The sequence below is a fragment of the Mesocricetus auratus genome, unplaced genomic scaffold (assembly GCF_017639785.1).
Source record: "Mesocricetus auratus isolate SY011 unplaced genomic scaffold, BCM_Maur_2.0 Super-Scaffold_100024, whole genome shotgun sequence".
Taxonomy (NCBI): Eukaryota; Metazoa; Chordata; class Mammalia; order Rodentia; family Cricetidae; genus Mesocricetus; species Mesocricetus auratus.
The window spans coordinates 24,541,739-24,562,564 of record NW_024429205.1 but is presented as its reverse complement, the minus strand read 5'-3'; the positions used below and the strand labels follow the sequence as shown (position 1 = coordinate 24,562,564).

General features: G+C 38.8%; 1 protein-coding gene across 12 annotated transcripts in view; it reads right to left on the bottom strand.

Moving 5' to 3' along the window:
• The window catches only part of Birc6 (baculoviral IAP repeat containing 6), a 161,203-nt gene that overhangs the window by 98,503 nt on the left and 41,874 nt on the right, over positions 1-20,826 (bottom strand). For 8 of the 12 annotated variants that reach the window (XR_005870837.1, XM_040730949.1, XM_040730952.1 and 5 more), the window contains exons 9-20: positions 17,809-19,203; positions 11,180-11,329; positions 9,411-9,636; positions 7,522-7,682; positions 6,557-6,688; positions 5,979-6,110; positions 4,066-4,244; positions 2,997-3,130; positions 2,174-2,335; positions 1,951-2,082; positions 1,377-1,474; positions 325-472 (exon numbers count right to left, since the gene is read on the bottom strand). Coding sequence is in view for 11 of the 12 variants with exons in the window: in XM_040730949.1 (XP_040586883.1) it covers positions 325-472; positions 1,377-1,474; positions 1,951-2,082; positions 2,174-2,335; positions 2,997-3,130; positions 4,066-4,244; positions 5,979-6,110; positions 6,557-6,688; positions 7,522-7,682; positions 9,411-9,636; positions 11,180-11,329; positions 17,809-19,203 (3,049 nt within the window). In the remaining variant the exon portion in view is untranslated. The remainder of the gene's footprint in view (positions 1-324; positions 473-1,376; positions 1,475-1,950; positions 2,083-2,173; positions 2,336-2,996; positions 3,131-4,065; positions 4,245-5,978; positions 6,111-6,556; positions 6,689-7,521; positions 7,683-9,410; positions 9,637-11,179; positions 11,330-17,808; positions 19,204-20,826) is intronic. The other 4 variants (XM_040730954.1, XM_040730955.1, XM_040730956.1 and 1 more) reach the window with 2 other exon arrangements.

Below are 20,826 nucleotides of genomic sequence, written 5' to 3'. Positions count from 1 at the left end.
AAGGTAAAACACTGTATCAAGTATCTAGTAGCACTATTAGGAGGTAGGCTTAGGAGATTCCTATGCTTAAGCTATGCCCAGTGTCACAGTTCACTTCCTGTGGATCAAGATATTGAACTCTCAATTCTTCTCCAGGATCAAGTCTGCCTGCAAGATGTCATACTTTCCCCACAATGATGATAGTGAATTAAATCTCTTGAATGTGAGTCACCCCAATTAAATGTTTTCCTTTGTAAGAATCACAGCAATAGAAATCCAAACTAAGACACTTAGCAATTAACAGTTCTGTATGCACTATTCATAATTTAAGATGTTAAAACAAACCTTGTTTGAAGTAGAGCCTCCAATGGTGTCAGCCTGTCCTGCAACTGTCTGGAAACAGCAGTCAGTAAAGCTGCACAAGCTGTACTGCATCCAGCCAAGTCTTCATCCTTAACGTAATTTAGCAGTACAAAATACCAATAGACAGAGCCTAGAAACGACAACAGAATCAAGTCTTGGGCTCTTTCTTCTCTACCATATAGAACTTAGTTTCCATGTTTATAAATCCAGCTACCTATACTAAAAAGATACTTCCTCTTTCAGGAAAGATAATTTGTAACAATTTAGGAAGAAAGAACAAAGAGTTCTAGAACACTAATAATATAAACAGCATCCTGAAGAAGAGTCTTAGATTAAGAATTCCAAGCACTTGACCACCCCCCACCCGCAAACCTGACGAAGCGGGTATTGAACCTAGCCCAGAAACAACACTGTAGACTACCCTCCCCTCCATGTGTGCACTGTGGCATGTACCCCTTCCTATCCACAAATACAGAAATAATTCCCTAAGGATTTTATAGCACTTTTCAGGATTACATAAATCAAAATTGTGTTACAAGTACATTAATGTGCAAGGCTCCAGGCAAAATTAGGCCTTTAATCTCAACAATCAGGATTCAATAGTAGGAAAATCTCAGGACTAGCCTGATCTACATAGCTCCTATGCACTGCAGAATTATACTTCAAAGGTCAACCTATCAGGGATGCATAACTCATGGAGAAATAGACCTTATTTAGCAAGGCAATAAGGACTGAGATGCACATCTCAGCAACCTTATCTGCAAGGTGATAAGGAATATGTCAGCTGTGCTCATTGCAGATTTCTTGTGTGAAGAGCTCTTTCCCTAAAATTACAACTCGGGGGATTTTCCAACAGCACTACAATGTGTTAATTGCTTACTGAGCATGATTTCCCCCTAAGCATTGGTATATTGGATGACTCTCCCCAGTAATGCATGATTCTGGCAAGAAAGTAATCACAGTCAATACCCTTACTCTCTCAACCAGGTCTTCTTACAAACTTAACTATTTATTATTAAAGTAATTTTACATACCACCAGTTGCTGCTGCTGGCAAAAAGCACATATTGTCAAGTAAAGCCTTCAAAAGAACAGATCCAAATCCAGGCTGACAGGGGTCACATTTGCCATTACTAGAAAATTGTTATTAAAAAGGAAAGAAAGACATTATTTATTATTTAAATTCAACCCTACACTTGGCATAGTACTTGAAAAGCCAAGGCACCAAGAGTTTTCTCCCCAGTTAGACAATTATGGTTACTAAGAAGGGCAAAAGCAGGTGCCATTCCTCTTAAATACTTCCTAGACAGTTAGGAAACTCTAGGACTCAGCAAGACAAGGAATAAAGTGGTGGACAATCAAGCAGTAAGAATGGGGGAAGGCCACCACTCACCAAATTCTCACTATTGCAGTAATTAAGCCAAATGGACTTATTTAACATTGCATTCTACCCTAAGAACCCCAAATTCTTCTTTAGGATTGCATGGTTATAAACTGCTGAAAAGTTACTCATGGATATGACGAGAATCAAATTACATCATAGACAAGATATCAGCACAAAACCATGGATACAATTACAAAGTATGCTTTAAAATAAAAACAGACCAACCTAATGCACAAGGCTAGAAACCGGGCACATTTATGGGCTATACTTCGTCCTGCCTCAAAGAAGCAAACACGGACAATGTCTGAAAGACATTTTCGCGTTTTTGAAAGCAGGCAATCGTTTCCTTCCTTAGAACTGCAAAATAAGAGAAGATAAACTCATTTGGTCTCTAAATCTTAGCAGCCAAAGGAAAATCATTAAGGTAACCAAAATCCCAATTATTTACCTGCCAGGTCCATTTGAATGGACTCCAGCTAACCAGCAGAGAGCGTCCAACACAAGACTCTGAGCATGTTCTGTGACCTGCCCATCATCTGATCTTCTACAAAGAGTGTTAAGAAGCTTCTCGTGAAATTCTGAAAACTGTAACATGGCACAACGCTGAACCCTAAAAAGAGAAATATAGTATATTTATACCAGTGCAAACAAAACAACTAGAATAATGCTATGCAATATGGAGTGTTAAATACTGTTTCATATAAAATAATAAATATCAAAACTAAGCTTTCAGGGCTGGGGTAGTTCAGTAGAAGAAGACTAGCCAGCATGGTTAAAGCCCTAGATTCAAAGCCTAAGAACACAAAAGAGGGTATAAAAAAAAAGGATTAAAAAGCTTATTAAGTAGTATTATATAAAGCACAGAATTCATAGTATTTTAAAGGAAAACAAACTTATAGTAATGTGATCAAACAGAGTGTAGTTGGGAGCCTCAAATCATGATTCTTAAATTTCTTACAGATCCCTTGTGCACAGTTAAGTAACAGAGACCAGATAAAGCACTGACAGCAACTGAAAGCCCTCAAAGACTGTCATTTGCTTAGAGAATGGGAAAGGAAACACATACTTCCAGGGGCAAGACACTCAATCATGTGTTTAATTGTCTTTTCACAGTCATAATAGCAGAATCGCAACATGTGGGGAGGCACACCTTAAACCCTAGGATGAAGGAGTTGGAGGCGGGAGATTAAGTTCAATGTTAGCCTGGAAGTACCAGAGACCTGTGGCAAAACAAAAGAAAAAAGAACAGTAGACTAATGAAATGTGATTACCTTTCCTTTGAAATTGAAGTTTTCTTAAATCTCCGAATGGTGACAGAGACCTCTTGAAGTAAGTCACATCCCCGGAGATTTTCAGACTTACGAGTACTTCCTGCATTTTCATTTTTAACATTAGATGATTTTTCCTAAAGATACAAAATTAAGTAATTTAAGACAAACAAATGAAACTAAAAAGATAAAATAAAAGTAGATTCCAAATACCAAAAAATAAATTTGAGATTAAACTAATAAATGCCTATGTTTCCACAAAATTTTAACAGGAAAAACAGTCAAAATTTTAAAATCCCAATAATTAAAAATTATACAACCAAAACTCTGAGTCTAATCCTCAGATACAGAAATATAGAGATAATAGCACCTGTTTGGCCTAGCTCAGAGTTACTTTGAGGATTAAATCTGACAAAAAATTTTGAAAACAGGAACACATATGTAAATCCAAGTTGATGGGGGTGTTACTGATAATATTGCTAATGTTTCTTAATAATAATAATAAAAATATAAAGAAATAAAACCCAAGTTCAGGAAAATCTATACTTGTCTAAGTATGAAGAACTTTGCATACCTATAGAAAATTGGCCATGAAAATAAAGGCTGTCTCGAAAATTATTTGCTAGCAGCCTCATGAAGAGGTCAAAAAAATCACAAAAAAAAAAAAAAAGTCCCAAGTTTAGAGGGAAGTACCTTCTAAAAATACTCCCTATTGGCTGAGTACGGTTTATAAAAGCTAAGTTATTTGCTGAGAGGTGGTGGCACACAGCTTTAATCCCAGTACTTGGGAGGCAGATGCAAGTGGATCTCTGTGAGCCTGGTCTACAGATCAAGTTTCAGATCAGCCAAAGCTATGCAAAAAAAACCCTGCCAGAAGAAATCAAAAAACAAAACAAAGAACAAAAAACACACTAAATAATTTATCCAAAGTTAATTTGAAACATCTTAATTTTGATTGTATATTTTTTAAGTACCAATAGACGAAGCAGCAAGCACACTGTCAAGCAAGGGAAGCATACCTTCCAACAAACCTCAGTCACAGAATTGTCCCATCCAAATACCAGGTTCATACCTTGCCTGCTGCAACCTTTGCCAAGAGAGAAGCAAGAGAGTAGCCCTTGTGACCCTGGTGTTTCAGAGATGGAAGCCTCACAACAGGACGCATGCCACTGCTACACATCTCATCTGCTCCTCTTTCATTCACTGCTTTGACATGGATTAAGAACGAGCGATATTTCCCTCCTGCCATACCTGGAAGAGTGGAGAGTGGGATGAAAACTTAGTGCCAAAAAAGTAAACTTTATCATCATTATGGAGCAACATCAGTACTAACTTAGCAAAATGAAAATATACAAGGCCAGAAATTCCAGTTTATACTTTCTTATTACATAATGGAACAATTTCAATATGACCGCTGAATTAATTGATTGATTGATTGATTAATCAATCAATCAATCAAGCTTTAAGAGTCTAAGATAACCCGGGCATTGGTTGTGCACAACTTTAGTCCCAGCACATGGGAGGTAGAGGCAGGTGGTGGATCTCTTGTGAGTCCGAGGCCTACAGAGTGAGTTCCAGGGTAGCCTCCAAAGCTACAGAGAAACCCTGTGTGAGAGAGGGAGGGGAGGGGCAGAGGGAGGGAGAGAGGGAGAGAAGGATAGAGAGAGAGAGGGAGAGAAAGAAGGATGGAGGGAGGAGAGAGGGAGAGAGGGAGAGAGGGAGGGAGGGAGGAAGGGAGGGAGGGAGGGATGGAGGCAGGGAGGGAGGGAGGGAGGGAGGGAGGGAGGGAGGGAGGGAGGGAGGGAAACTTTCTGAATGCAATAGAGAAAAGTTTGCTATAACTACCAGGTTTTGGTTATTAACTGTGCCCTTTCAGGAATGTGACAAATATTTTCTTGTGGTTCGGCTCCTTCTCATAAATAATAGTGCCTATACCTTGGCACTATTAACTAAAACTCTTGTAAGAAAGAATTCAACAGTTACTAACTCTAATATGTGGTCTCATAGCCTCTATCATTGATGTGTAAAATATGTTGCAAAAATATTCTCAAATAAATAACCCAAGAAATACAGTATCAGACTGCTGCTGTGACAGGTACTAAGTCTTTGAAGGGAGTGAATAGCTACCCACTGTTTTCCACATTTCTACCTGCCTCTAGAGCTGGACCACATTAGACTTGTTTCTCTCTGACCCCAGTAGCCAAGGTGCTGCTGGACTTTCTTACTACTGTACAGTCTCCTGGGCTCTGACATGACTCCCCACCTTAATCTCCTGCTTCAAACTTTATTCTGACACAACTCATACCAATCAGAGTTCTATAATTTTAAAGATAATGAGGGCCGAGTGTGGTGGTGCAAGGCCTTTAATCCTAGCACTCTAGAGGCAGATGGATCTCTGAATTCTACACCAGCCTAATTTATATAATGAATACCAGGTCAGGGCTATATAGAGACCCTGTCTCAAAAAAGAAAGGGGAAAAAAAATCTCCAAAACATTTCCTGAGACATGCAACGTAATGTGTCCTTGTTTTGTCTAAGCATTTTTCCATACAATACTCATTTAAACTCTGAATACTAAAAGATATTTGATTTTTCATGCAACTACTTTTAAGAATGAACCCAAATACATCATAGGATCTCAAAGATTTTATCAACAAATGACACACAGTCATGAAGTACAATGAAACTTGTTTATGTATAACTTACCTTTAACTAGGAGTGTACATTTCAAAACCACCCAATAGATGGTGCTGAACCCTATATTTTCCTAAAGCATAAAACTGTGATGAAGCTACATAATCCTACCTCAAAGACACATCAGATGCCCAAAACCCACAACAAAAGTTTCACATAAACAGGTACTGATGACAGCTGATAACTTTACACATAGGAAGCTGGAAGTTCTAATTAAAGTTACAAACAAAACAGCATTTTTATTATGCTGGTATTATTTATTCTGCTTTCATATAAAATAAGTTACTTCACCTTTAACAAGTTTGGGGCTTGTCAATGTCAGCATCCCAGCATGACCTGATAGATCAAGACCACTAGCAAGCCATACTGGGCCACACAGAATGTCTTCTTTATGGTCCTCTAAAAATGGACATAACCTAACACCTAAAAAGAAAAAAATACATATTTTTTCTCCCAGTGTATTATAGATATATCCATCCCATTTATATGGTAACACCACACAAAGTACAATACACAGAACATGTTCCAACAAAGCATCATCATGCTAAGGAGTATAATCAATTATCTATGTTACATGTCTTTTTCCACTCTAATTTTACATTTCACCTTCATTTTCAAGAAAGAACCTATAGCATCATGGCTATTTCAAATCACAAGGCATTAAAAACTAGGACACAAGTATTAGTGCAGCCATATTTGCAAAGGTGAACTGAAAGTGACAGCACATTGCCAAGCAGAATTATAGGTTACTTTTCATCACACTCTTAAAACCGAGCTTTTGCAAGCCCCAAGGAATTCTCTCCCGATAGGGTGCACTAACAGCACTGCTCCTTTACTGACAGGGACAGCAGCTCTGCAGTTGAACTCACACTGTGACTCCTCTACATCCATGTGCTGCATCTCTTCATTCAAATCAACCAGAGACGGGCTCCCATTTTGTTCCACTTCAATGTTAAGAGCTGGAGACAAAGGAAAGGTGATCTGCCTATCTACTGCTGTTTCTAGAGGATAAAAATATTAGTAAACTTAATTTTGTTTAGTATCAATAATTTTTTTGCCTAAAAATCTAAAACCTTCTGCTAAACAGGGAACTATGATTTTCATCACAGAAAATATTCAATGGTTGTCAAGAGGAGAAAGTTAAACTCAATGATTTTATACTTTTCCCTCTACAAATAGTTGTCTGAAGTCCTAGATTCATTACATGAAAATGTCATAAGAATACACAGATAGACAGACACACACACACACACACACAGACACAGACACACACACACACACACACACACCCTCACCCTCAAGTATGCAAACACACAAATTTGTAGCAAAGGAAAATTTTCAGATTTGAATGTTTGCACCCTTTGTTTTGGGGTGCCACTTTACACTCAATTTATTGTCAATTTTTTAAATGAATTTTTAAAGAAAAACAAATGCTGAGAAGTAACATCTAGTCCCTACCATGCTTAATCCATGAAAAATTTGAATTATTTCTGGCATTACATGAAAGGCTAGCTTGACTGATTACTTTTAAACAATGATTTCCAAAACAGTTTTTCTTACCACAAAGTCTTCCTTTAAAAAGACAAAGCATAAAGCTAGCAATCACAGAAGTGGAACTAATGTCATTTCACAAAGACCTGATTAAATTATTCACCATTACAAATTCTGCAAATTGCTAAGTTACTGGAAAAATCTGAAATGTCCTTTAGATGACTCTGACTCTAGTTCTGAGGAGCAGGAAGAGCCAGAACTACCAGCCAAGTTGACAATTAGCTTCTGTAATGACACTAACCACAAGACAAGGTCTTCCAACATTAACTCTGACCCCTCTTACCATTGGCTTTCCCTAGGCCTGGAGCCTTGTTCTTCAGCAGTGTCACTTGTATCTGGGGAACACTGGTGATGTTCGAGTTCAGAACGAATTTGAAGTCTACATGTCCAACCATACAGGCTTTAGGTAGAACCAATTCAAATACATGTTCATCCCAGCTGTTGCTGTCAAGAAAGGTAAAAAATGCTAAGTAGAGCAAAAGTCTTCTTCACACATAAATACTATCACTAGCCTCATATCACCTTTCCTACCACTCGAACAAATCCTGGGATGCTGAAAACTCTACACAAAACTGAGACACAAAGACACTGCCTCAGAAAAAGACAGGGAGGACCGAGGCTGAAGATATGGCTCAGTGGTTAAAAGAAAACTTTACCAGAGGTCCCAAATTCATTTACAAGTACTCATGTTGGGCAACTCATAACTACCATTAAGTCCAGTAGCAAGGTATCTGACCTCCTCTTCTGGCATCCATGGTCATGCACACACATGTGGCATATACTTAAACAGATACACACATAGGAATAAATAATGTTCTTGTTTTGTTTGTTAAAAAAGTTATTTGCCATGAAATATGAAGAGAAAGTAACTGTCTCACAAAAGAGGGGTGAAACTCAGGGCAATGGTCTTACCTTAACATTCTGTACCTGCCTTGTTGTTCATAACAACAAAGACCTTGACCATCAACATGAGATTCTGTCATACATCAATTACCTGAATCTATGAATGGGGTCCTAGAATCTTCACTGTGAAACAAAAACTCCTTACAAATGTACTGCTGCTTAGTCTCATCTCTCACAGCAGAGGTAAATATATCAGAAAATTCTATCCGGTCTACCTTAAAATTGTATCCAGACTCCAATTACTCTTTTCACTACCTCCATCATTATTACTATCTTCTAAGGTAACATCTGCAGTTAAGCAATCAAACGAAAACATTTGCTTCTACAGCAACCCTACCATCACAATCCACAACCATAACTACCTGTTGCTGATCCCCAACAGAAAACTCAGGGAATTTCTGAACTATAAATTGTTGTCAAAGCTTTCCTGTGTTCAAAAGCCTCTAACATCCTAACCTCCTCCCATTCAGAAGCTGGACCTTATTTCCTACCACTCTACTATATTCTCCACCCTCCAACAACAATGGTTTTCTTACTCTAAAGGTCTTAAGATACACTATTTCAGGGCTTTATACTTGTATTGCCCCTGAATCAATATCATCATATACAGGGCTTTCTAAGAATGTTCACTCTTGCCCTTCTGCTCAAATTCATTCTTGTCTTTCCTCCCCCGCCACCTCTAGGCTAGTCTAATCACAGCCATCTTTGAATTATGACTATAGCATAGGATTTATCTGTTCACTGTTTGGTGCCCACTAAAATATGCCTTTCACAAGAATCATAGTACTAGTCTCTACAAGAGTACCTGTTTTTCACACAAGTATTTAAATATTCACTAAAGAAATCTACAGCTGGGCGGTGGTGGTGCACGCCTTTAATCCCAGCACTCGGGAGGCAGAGGCAGGGGGATCTCTGTGAGTTCGAGGCCAGCCTGGTCTACAGAGCGAGTTCCAGGACAGCCTCCAAAACAATACAGAGAAACCCTGTCTCATAAAACCAAAAAGAAAAAAGAAAAATAAATAAATAAATAAAATAAATAAAGAAATAAAAGAAATAAAAGAAAGAAAGAAAGAAAGAAAGAAAGAAAGAAAGAAAGAAAGAAAGAAAGAAAGAAATCTGCAGACTAAGCAATCAAGTAAGAAACAGTAGGTTATCTCATCCTACAACATGAAACAGTACAGGAATATTCAAAATCAAATGACAAACTAAAGGGAGAAAAGTTATTAATAATAAAATATTAAGAGAAATAGTAACGGTAAAGCCCAGTACCTGTCAGTCTGCAGTTTCCAAGTCCGGGTGTGCTGAGCAGCATCTCCATGGTGCTGCTGGTGCAGGTGCTGAGGGTGCCGTCTTTGCTGCTGCTCTTGTTGCACTTCTACCCAACACGGAGGAACAGTAGCTGAAAATCGTGGAGTCAGTGTCTCAAATCGAGTTAGCTCTACTAGAGACGTCAAGATTTCAAGTGTGAATGGCTGGTCCACCAATAAATCAACTCCTTGACAGTCGTGGACAAGTATTTGAAACAAATTTAAAAAGAAAAGATGTTATTTTAAGTCATGTTTTTTGTCTATTCAAAATACAACATGCCACGTGTATGAAAGCTGACAAAGCAGGCTACAGAATCTCTAACCCACACTAGTTAGCACTGACCATGTGACAGCTCAGTCAGTACACCCAAACCCATTCTGTTAGAAATGGACAAACATGGAATTAAAACACAAACCACCTCACTCACATCAGCGATTAACTTTTATAACATGCTATTTAAAAAGCAAATGCAAAGTACCAGTAATAAATAAGAAATGCCTTTTTAAAATCAATTAAAAACTTTAAGGCCAAGCAACGGTGGTGCATGCCTTTAATCCCAACACTCAGGAGGCAGAGAAATGCTGATCTCTCTGAGTTCAAAGCCAGACTACTCTACAGAGTGAGTTCCAGGACAGCCTAGGCTACAGAGAAACCCTGTCTTGAAGGCCCCTCCCCCTAAAATTAAAATAGCCAAAGGCTAGACTGACAGCAATAAAAATTTACAAACACAAAGATTAAACTATGCCTTCTTTTCTGTGACAGACATCTAAACACACCAATGTTAAATAAGTGAAAATGACCACACTTTATGCTTCTAACTCCTAAAGTTAACTACATCAACTAGTGGTCACCAAGAGTTTACTTTATGTATAAGAGAAAAACATTAGAATGACAAACTGTAAGGGACCTCTATAAACCAACTTCAGATATTATTCCTATTTAGAATCCGTGTAACATTTTAATGGGGAGGCAGTGGGGGAGGAAATGAATTGGAGTTTCACACTACCTAGACAACTGACCTGTGTATGTATACATGTCCTTATGTGAGTATGTACATATGAGCACAGGTGTCCTTGGAGACCAGAGGCATCAGAGCTACTAGAGGTGGAATTACAGACTGTTGTAAACTGTTGACATTAGTGCTGGCAACTGAACTCTAGTCCTCTGGAAGAGTAGCAACTGCTCCTAAGTGCTGAGCCTTCTCTTCAGCTCCAATGTCCCTCTCTTTCACATGGTATTCTGTAGTTAAACTAAAAGCTATATATTGAGAGAAAAGGCCAAGCAAGATGGCTCAGTGAGTAAAAGTACTACTGCCAAACCTAACAACCTGGGTTCAGTCTCCTGGAGAACCTACTCCAACTTGTCCTCTGACTTCCACACAAGTAATGTGGCATGCATACATGCACATACGCGAGCATGCGCACATGCGCACAATGAATGAATAATTAAATAAAATGTGATTTTTCAAAAACAAGAGAAATGTTTTTACTTCTTAGGCAGATTTCACTAATGCTGATGAGACTATGAAAATGATTCCTTTCTTTAGTGAATTTGTAACATTTTTCAACTACCAGAAAAGATAACAATAAATAATGTATAATAATACATATAATAATAAGCCTGGTCAAGGAATGTCTTTCTAAACAGTAAAATCAAGACTTCATTATTTAAAAAGAAAATAAATACTGTTATAAGGGTATTCTTAATTATTTAAAAATGTAGTGTCTTACCTGAAATACCAGGACTTGAAGGATTTGATAAAGGTCTGGAACCTTCTAAAGATGGTTCTATTCCTTTAGAAAGGGATCCATCTACCAGAATATCAGCTTCATCAATATCGTCACAGGTTCCTCCAATTTGGAGAAAATGAAGCTCACCACCTACAGTATAGTAAAATTTCATCAAAAAATACATAGAAAATGGTTTAAAATTTAAATGCAGTATTAACTTAAAATTCAGTTTATTTCATAAATACGACTCAATACAAAAAGCATTATAGCAGTTATCTGTGTCAAGGAATTTGGAAATTTAGTTGCAATGAACTACAACCAACTTAGTAAAGAAAATGACAGAGATATTTTATCTCAGGACTACAGAAATGGTCCAGTGGTTAAAAGCATTTCATCATGCAAAAGACCTGGGTTCAATTTCTACCACCTTAATGGCAGCTCACAACCATTTGTAACTTCTGTTCCAGGGGATCTTAGACTTTTGTCTGGCCTCCAATGGCATAAATACATGCACAGACATACATGTAAGCAAAACACTCATACATATTCTCTCTTTTTTTTTTTTTTTCATTTTTTTTTTTTTTTTTTTTTTTTTTGGTTTTTCGAGACAGAGTTTCTCTGTGGCTTTGGAGGCTGTCCTGGAACTAGCTCTTATAGACCAGGCTGGCCTCGAACTCACAGAGATCCGCCTGCCTCTGCCTCCCAAATGCTGGGATTAAAGGCGTGCGCCACCAACGCCCGACTTCATACATATTCTTAAAGGTATTTATTCTCATATCCATTATATTATATAACACAATACTTTGATATCTTTAATTAATCTAAACTTTACCGAAAGTCTTTGAAACAGGGTCTGTTCCCATTATCATTATATATATATATATAAATTGACAGGCCATTCTATTGATTCCAGAAGCAATAAAAATGAACAAACATTCTTAACTTTTGATACACTTACAATGAAGTAAAACTAAACAAATATTCTTAATTTCTGATTCACTCACAATGAAATTTTAAAAAGAATATCAAATTTCTAGTTTTCATATCTATCACATAAAAAGAAACAACAAATGAGAAATGAGACTGAAACAAAAAAACCAAATGATTACAAATGTTACATTGTAACATGAGTTTCCCTTTCAAAAGAAAAGCTATTGTACACAGAGCCATAAAACTTTTCTGTCACATATTTAAATATATGACTATAAACAGTGAAGGTGAGATAAGTGATGAAAACCTGCCAATTCACTACCACTTCCTAAGGGAACTTGACCTACAGAGCTTTGAGAGTTTAGTTTCAAGTGGGAAGCCAACAAGGTCTTCTACAGAAGGTTATATATTCCTGTTTGGAGTAATAAAAACCCTGAAAAATCAGATGTCAAATAGAATTAACAAGTAGTAAGAGAAGGATCAGGGACACACTCTCCCCACACAGCCCATTCAGATGCTTCACACATGGTCAGCAACCACCAGAGAGGCCCCAAGTCAGTCAGCCTAAGCATCCCCTTCAATCCAAGACACTTGAGGATTCCACCAGAAAATAAAATCAGAAATACAGACATGACCACATTGTATAAGGTTGTAAGACACAGCAACCTGGCTGAACACAGAAACAGTAGGTAAGAATCAAGGCTTCCTCCAACCCACCCTCAAGCAAACAAAGCAACCCTAATTAAAGTCAGGAGGCAGGGTATGTGTGTGTGACCTGTCAGGAGGGAAGGAGAGTGCATGCACACATACATGGGTGCATGCATACATTCATACATGTGGGCCTGTGTGCAAGTGTGTGTGACCTGTTAGGAAAAAAGGGTGTACAAAAAGAAGAACATAAGATATTATAATAAGGCTGTGATTATAATCAAAATACATAGCACATAGGTATAAAATTTAAATTAACATAAAGAAACAAGCCATAAAAATAAAAACCAAGGGGAAAATGAGGACAGTCATCTGTAACAACACACTGCAAAGAAAACAAACTTCAGAGTCAGTTGAGTTACAAAATACACTAGGCAACAATAATCCTTAAGGAGGACAGAACCAGACTAAGCTTCTGTAATACTAAATGCCAAGCCATGAATTATGATGGACCAAGAAAAGACTACCCCACACTTACTGAGTAAGAGGGGAAAAGGAGCAGGCCCTGGTGATGTATGCCTTTAATCCCAGCACTCAAGAAAGATTTTTGGTGGGGAAAACTTTACTAATTTTATGGAAAATATTATCCCACAAATCTGCTCAGTTAAATGAACTCAGCAAACTGAGAGACTCACATACAAATTGTTAACAAGCAGTGGCTGTAAGAATACCATGCAAAGGGTTTGAGTGACTGTGCCTCTAGTACAATGTTGGAGTGACATTCCCAGCATCTCTATCAGCTCACAACTCCCTGTAATGCCACCTCCACGGGAGATTTGATGCCTCTGGTCTTTGGGACACCAGCATTCCATGACACATAATCCAAAGTAATAAAAACAAACCAACATGTCCCTATCTTCTAACAGAGATGGGGGAAAAAAAACAGACACCTTAAAACATTTGAGCTGAGGGCCCTAAAAGAGACATGCATGGTGCCCTGGAGAAGGGGGGACAGCATCTCCTGAGCAGATTGGGAGCATGGGTGGAGGGGAGAGGGAGCATGGAGAAAGAGAGGGGGAGAAGAGGAAGGCAAAGGGGGACATGGGGTTACAGGGTAAGAATAGAGGAGAGCAGGATGAGAGATACCATAATAGAGAGAATCATTATAGGTTTGAGGAGAGATCTGGCACTAGGGAGATTTACAAGGGAGATTTCCAAAGATCTTCAAGGATGACTCCAACTAACATTCTAAGCAATAGTGGAGAGGCTACCTTAAATGTCCTTCCCCGATAATGAGATTGACGACTACCTAGAACCTTCATCCAATGGCTGATGGAAGCATAGGCAAACACCCACAGCTAAACACTGAACTGAACTCCTAGAACCCAGTTGCAGAGAGGGAGGAATGATGAGCAAAGGGGCCAAGACCAGGCTGGTGAAAAACACACAAACAGCTGACATGAACAAGGGGGAATTCAGAGACTCCAGACTGATGGCTGAGAGTCCAGCATGGAACTGACCCAGAGGCCATAAACGTGGGTGTCAGTGAGGAGGACTCAGCAATCTATAGGGCCTTAGGTAGTAGATAAGTATTTTTAAGTCTGGAGTACAATAAATTGTACTGAGTAAAGCTGAAAACTTTACTAAAATTTTAATCTCTCTCTCTCTCTCTCTCTCTCTCTCTCTCTCTCTCTCTCTCTCTCTCTCTCTCTCTCTCTCTCTCTCTCTCTCTCTCTCTCTCTCTCTCTCTCTCTCTCTCTCTCTCTCTCTCTCTCTCTCTCTCTCTCTCTCTCTCTCTCTCTCTCTCTCTCTCTCTCTCTCTCTCTCTCTCTCTCTCTCTCTCTCTCTCTCTCTCTCTCTCTCTCTCTCTCTCTCTCTCTCTCTCTCTCTCTCTCTCTCTCTCTCTCTCTCTCTCTCTCTCTCTCTCTCTCTCTCTCTCTCTCTCTCTCTCTCTCTCTCTCTCTCTCTCTCTCTCTCTCTCTCTCTCTCTCTCTCTCTCTCTCTCTCTCTCTCTCTCTCTCTCTCTCTCTCTCTCTCTCTCTCTCTCTCTCTCTCTCTCTCTCTCTCTCTCTCTCTCTCTCTCTCTCTCTCTCTCTCTCTCTCTCTCTCTCTCTCTCTCTCTCTCTCTCTCTCTCTCTCTCTCTCTCTCTCTCTCTCTCTCTCTCTCTCTCTCTCTCTCTCTCTCTCTCTCTCTCTCTCTCTCTCACAGAGATCTGTCTGCCACTGCCTACCAAGTGGGATTAAAGGCATGCGCCATCATTGCCCAGCTAAAATTAAATCATGCCAGCATAGATAAAACAAAAGATTTACTGAATTCAAAGACAGGCTACATGGAAAAGACAACAATTTGGGAGGAAAAGGAACAGAGATGGCAGGAATTTTGATAGTAACTATTTGAGGTATTGGAGTTCAAGAAAGATTTGAGGATGTGAAAAGGATAGGAATTTTACTTTAAAAATAGTAATAGAAAAATTCCCAAACTTAAAATACAAATATCCAGGCACAAAAAGGTCAAAGGTCACTACTCAATTCAACCAACTCTACCCCAAGACTTTAATCTTTCACAGGTGAAAGATCCTCATGACAATAAGAGAAAAGAAAAGCACATATGTTCCCTCAATTTACAATTTACTTGACTGCTAATTGTTCAAAACAAAATTACAGGGGTTTTTTGTTTTGTTTGTTTTCAGAAGAATCCCACTATCTAGCCGTAGAATGCACTGAGCAGACCAGACTGGCCTCAAACTCTCCCTGCCTCTATCACCTGCATGCTGGAGTCAAAGGTATGCACCACCACACTCAACTGGCTTGAACAGAAACTTTATGAAGATGAAAAAATAGCAAGATTTCAAACATCTGAAATGGAAGGGGGGGGAGATCTCAAACAATGTTTCTAAAAAAGCTAAGTTTTAGGATAAAGGAGAAATATTTTGCCATCCAAATAAAACCTGAAAGAAAATATGCTTAGCAGATAGGTTTTTCTTGTTGGTGGAGGTGGTTTTATTGTACGCTTTCTCACATAGCCTAGGCTGGCCTTAAATTCATGATGTAGGCAAAGGTAGATCCTCCTAACTCACTAAGGTTAAAGGAATGAGCCACCACAGCTTCCACTTCAAACACATTCTATCACAAAAGCTAAAGGAAAGGATCCAGAACTAAAGAAAGATAATTATTGAAAAAACAGAGAGGCATAAAATTCATGGCAGCAGTAGTTATACAAATTCAAGCCAATGCAAAAGTGTAAACCAAGACAGCTTATGAAAATGCAAGCAGAAATGGAATGCAAATGGGGTGTTTTTATAAATAAATTTCATTTTTCTTTTATTCTGTTCTTACTCTTAAATTTTTATTACATTTATTTGTTGTCTATGTGTGTGCCTATTCATGTAAGTGAACATGCCACAGCATACATATAGAAGTCAAAGGAATTGTTTCTCTGCTTCTACCATATAGGTTACAGGGATCAAACTCAACCCACTGAGCTGGCAAGTACCTTTGCACACTGAGCCATCTCAATGACTCCTGTTCTCACTCATACAATCCTGTGAACTTGCTAAATTTCAAACTACTTGTTATAATCAAAAAGGCAGTAAAGAAGATTGCAATACAATGTAAAGGGCTCAATTCAGCAAAGGAAAGGAAAATTCAGTAGCAGGGTGGCAGAAATAGTAGGCTCTATGCCCATATCTAACCCAACTACCTGCAATGGAGACAGGAGGATCACTGGAATGTGATCATGATCAAACTAGCTTCAGGGTTAGTGAGAGACCCTCTGTTACGAGAAAGGCAGAAGAATCATAGCACAGCATAGTACACAGTACACAGTACAGCAAACATCCTCCTCTAGCCTCCATGAGTACATGAACATATATAAAAGCACACACATACAAAAAAACTACAAAACTGATGTAATCAAATCAGCATGGTACTGAAATAAAAAAACAAAAATAAACCAATACAACACATAGAACATAATCCATACAACTACAACCAACTGATTTTCAATAACATTCAAAGTACATAAACTGAAGCATAGTCATCTCAATAAATGGTTTGGGGGAAAACCAGATATCCAAATGCAGAAGAGTAACATGAGACCACCAGCTCAAAGACAATTAGACTTAAATGCAAGACTTGACCTGAAACTTTCTAGAGATAAGAATGAATGCCTTTAGTTCCATCATATCAGAGGCTAAGAAAGAAGGAATGTCTGAGTTAGAGGTTAGCCTGGACTATATAGTACATTCCAGTCCTGTCTCAAAAAAAAAGAAAGAAAGAAAGAAGCCAGGAGGCAGAGGCAGGCGGATCTCTTTGAGTTCAAGGCAGGGCTGGACCGACAGCCTCCAAAACAATACAGAGAAATCCTGTCTCGTAAAACCAAAAAAAAAAAAAAAAACCACACACACAAAACAAAATGAGAAAAAAAAAAATCAAAAGTACAAAGAAAGTACTATAAGAAAACAAAGAGTACTGTTTCTGAACACTAAAATGATCAGAGATTTAACTTTGAGACCAGACTCCAAAAGCAAAACAAATGAATGGAAAAATAAACAAACGGGATAACATACAACTAAAAAGCAACTATGTAACAGTAAGAAACTGCCAAGCCTGGTGATGCCCATCTTTAATCCCAGAGGCAGGTAGATCTCTGTGAGTGCAAGGACAGCCTGGTCTACATTCCAAGTTCTAGGACAGCCAGAGTTTCATAATAGAAGAGACTGTATTACAAAAACTTAAATAAAGTAAGCTACACAATCCAAGCTTGCCTTGAACTCATGCCTAAAGTTTCATGGTCCTGAGCAAACCACTACATTCACCTGAAAAGATACTTTCTGATGACTTGCTTACAAATACATCTCTTGCCTAGAGAACTTTAAAAAAAAGAAAAAGAAAAAGAAAAAATTAAGGTCAATAAAAACAGTAGGAAAATGGACCATACATTTTTTAAAAATAAAAAGAATCCTCTGCACATGGATCTACAATTCACACTAGGCATGTACATAGACACGTGCCACAGAAGGATCTTGAGAAAAGTCAAGCCAATAGCTCACCTTTGGTGCATGCGCACAGCCTGTCTGTGCCTGAGCAGTAAATGACAGACACAAATGTATCCTGTTCTTCAGTGCCCTCCTTTTTGGGAGGCTCCACTTTGGCCAAAATTTCAAAGTTTGAAAGGTCTAATACTTTTACATATCCTCCCTGAGTGGTAATCACCAGGTGTCCAAGAGTAGAAATGTCAGACTTCTTTTCTCTTTCAATCCCATTCTTTGAGGTTGACTGCACTTCTTCTGCAGGTTCTTCACAGTCATCCTCTCGATTATCCAGTATATCTGGTGGAAGCAAAATGAGCGAGGTAATTGTGTCCTGGGGATCTTTGATATGTTGGATTTTTACTGGCTCCTCTTCTAAAGTCACTATTCGAGTGGTGTAATTCATTTTGTAAAGAACTAAATATCCACCACTAACATTCCTCTGCTCCGGATGGATGATCAAAGGAGTCGGTACATCTGCTGGTGTCTCATGTTGGATCACACTCATATTTGCACCATTCACTATAGCAAGATTGGATTCCAGCTCACCTTTCCGCCTATTACATAGTGCAGAGTTTAATTTATTTAAATTATTCAAGGCCTCGACTTGATTTATTGCACTCAATGATTCAGCAGAGCATGTCCGCAGTCCTACCAACAAATGAATTCCATCAGCACAAGGAGTTATGGAGTCTATACAAAGAGTCTCCTCCTCTGCAAACTTTGGTAGCCTCAAGCACTGAACCAAAGTCCCAGGCTTGGGGAACACAGAGTTCCACTTCTCAGAATCTGGAGAGGTGAGGCTGGCTGCTGCATCTGCAAACTGCTGAATGTAGGTCACAGGAGGATCCTGCAACAACAACTGTTCCTGGTTATCCAGCTCCATTTCAATAATTTGAGGAACTGTAAAACCGTCATCGTGCAAACTTTTACTCATAATATTGTTCATCTGTGAGAAGATCTTTCCTGTTTTCTCATCAGATTCTTTGATACTATAAAGAAGTAAAACAGGTAAAGTCCTCCTTACCAGAGGAGAATTCAGTTCTGAATTTGTGCAGGATTCATTGTCAGTTGACCCTTGTTCTGATATACTTTCGCCCTGAGTTCTGCTTAAACCATCCAGTGACCTGTGGGAATTACTACTAATGGGTGAGGTAGCGGGAGATTTATATGTTAATAAACCTCCAGCCAATAAACATGGAAAGGGAATGTTGTGTTGTTCCTGGTGCTTCTCCTTTGTCTTTTCACTCTTAGAGTTTGTTAAGCAAGGATTTGCCCCAAGTTCTTCAAGATCTTTAACAGTATCCTCAAGCACATTTGCCACAATCTCCCACTGCAGTTTTTCTGGCTGTTGGAGAATGCTGAGCGCTGTTATATCAAGGCTTACTTCCATGGCTTCCTTTTGTGATGTATGCCCTTTGAAAAGAAATAATACAACAAATTAGATATAACAGCCTTGGTGATGTGAATTGAACTCAGTATTTCAATGAAGTTTTTCCTAATTCATCTGGTCTATGCATTATATTAAATATAAGAATTCAAAGTATTTCACAGACACAAGATAAATCAGCAGATAACTGCTCTTGCCCCCAAGACAGACTCGGCTCCATCACTGGGACCTACAAGGCAGAAGAAAACTAACTCCTGTAAGCTGTCCATCTGACATAGACATGTGTCCATGTGCCCATACATACAAACACACACAAAATTTAAGTGATTTTTTTATTTCAAGTATTTTAAAAGAAATTTATTCAAATCTCAGATGACCCTACATAAGAAAATAAAAATCTACCCAAGAAATTCAAAATTATTTTCAACTCAAATACATTCTCTTGAGGAACTAAAGAAAATTGATCTTTAAGGTATGGGAAGGTAAAGAGAAAATTATTATCTATTATTTAGTCATTGCTTGACCTACTACGACTTATGCATTGTACTCCTATGAGCTCTCTCTCTCTCTCTCTCTCTCTCTCTCTCTCTCTCTCTCTCTCTCTCTCTCTCTCTCTCTCTCTCTCTCTCTCTCTCTCTCTCTCTCTCTCTCTCTCTCTCTCTCTCTCTCTCTCTCTCTCTCTCTCTCTCTCTCTCTCTCTCTCTCTCTCTCTCTCTCTCTCTCTCTCTCTCTCTCTCTCTCTCTCTCTCTCTCTCTCTCTCTCTCTCTCTCTCTCTCTCTCTCTCTCTCTCTCTCTCTCTCTCTCTCTCTCTCTCTCTCTCTCTCTCTCTCTCTCTCTCTCTCTCTCTCTCTCTCTCTCTCTCTCTCTCTCTCTCTCTCTCTCTCTCTCTCTCTCTCTCTCTCTCTCTCTCTCTCTCTCTCTCTCTCTCTCTCTCTCTCTCTCTCTCTCTCTCTCTCTCTCTCTCTCTCTCTCTCTCTCTCTCTCTCTCTCTCTCTCTCTCTCTCTCTCTCTCTCTCTCTCTCTCTCTCTCTCTCTCTCTCTCTCTCTCTCTCTCTCTCTCTCTCTCTCTCTCTCTCTCTCTCTCTCTCTCTCTCTCTCTCTCTCTCTCTCTCTCTCTCTCTCTCTCTCTCTCTCTCTCTCTCTCTCTCTCTCTCTCTCTCTCTCTCTCTCTCTCTCTCTCTCTCTCTCTCTCTCTCTCTCTCTCTCTCTCTCTCTCTCTCTCTCTCTCCTAGAACCCTTTCTCTTTAATACTGTGAGACTCAAAGCACCATTTCTTCTCCCTTGTTCCACATTGCTGACAGTCTCTCACACACAGAGACAAAACCCACCTGAGACAAAAGTCAACCCTCCACTCAGGTAATCTATCACTGAACTGAAAATTCTTTCAACCAATCTTGGTTTTGGTTCTTCTTTCTTTTTTTTTTTTAATTTCTCAATAGTAAGAATAAGTAACAACAATGTAAAAACCATTCTAATGATAGACAAAAATAGGGAACTGCTTTCATAATTAGGTAGGAAGATAGGAAGATAAGAGTCAAGGAAATACTAAATGAAGTGTCTACATGAAAGCGGAAAGTACAAGGAAATCATAAGGAAGGAAGCAGCAGAACACTACACCACTAGAGACACTCTCTTAAACATTCACTCC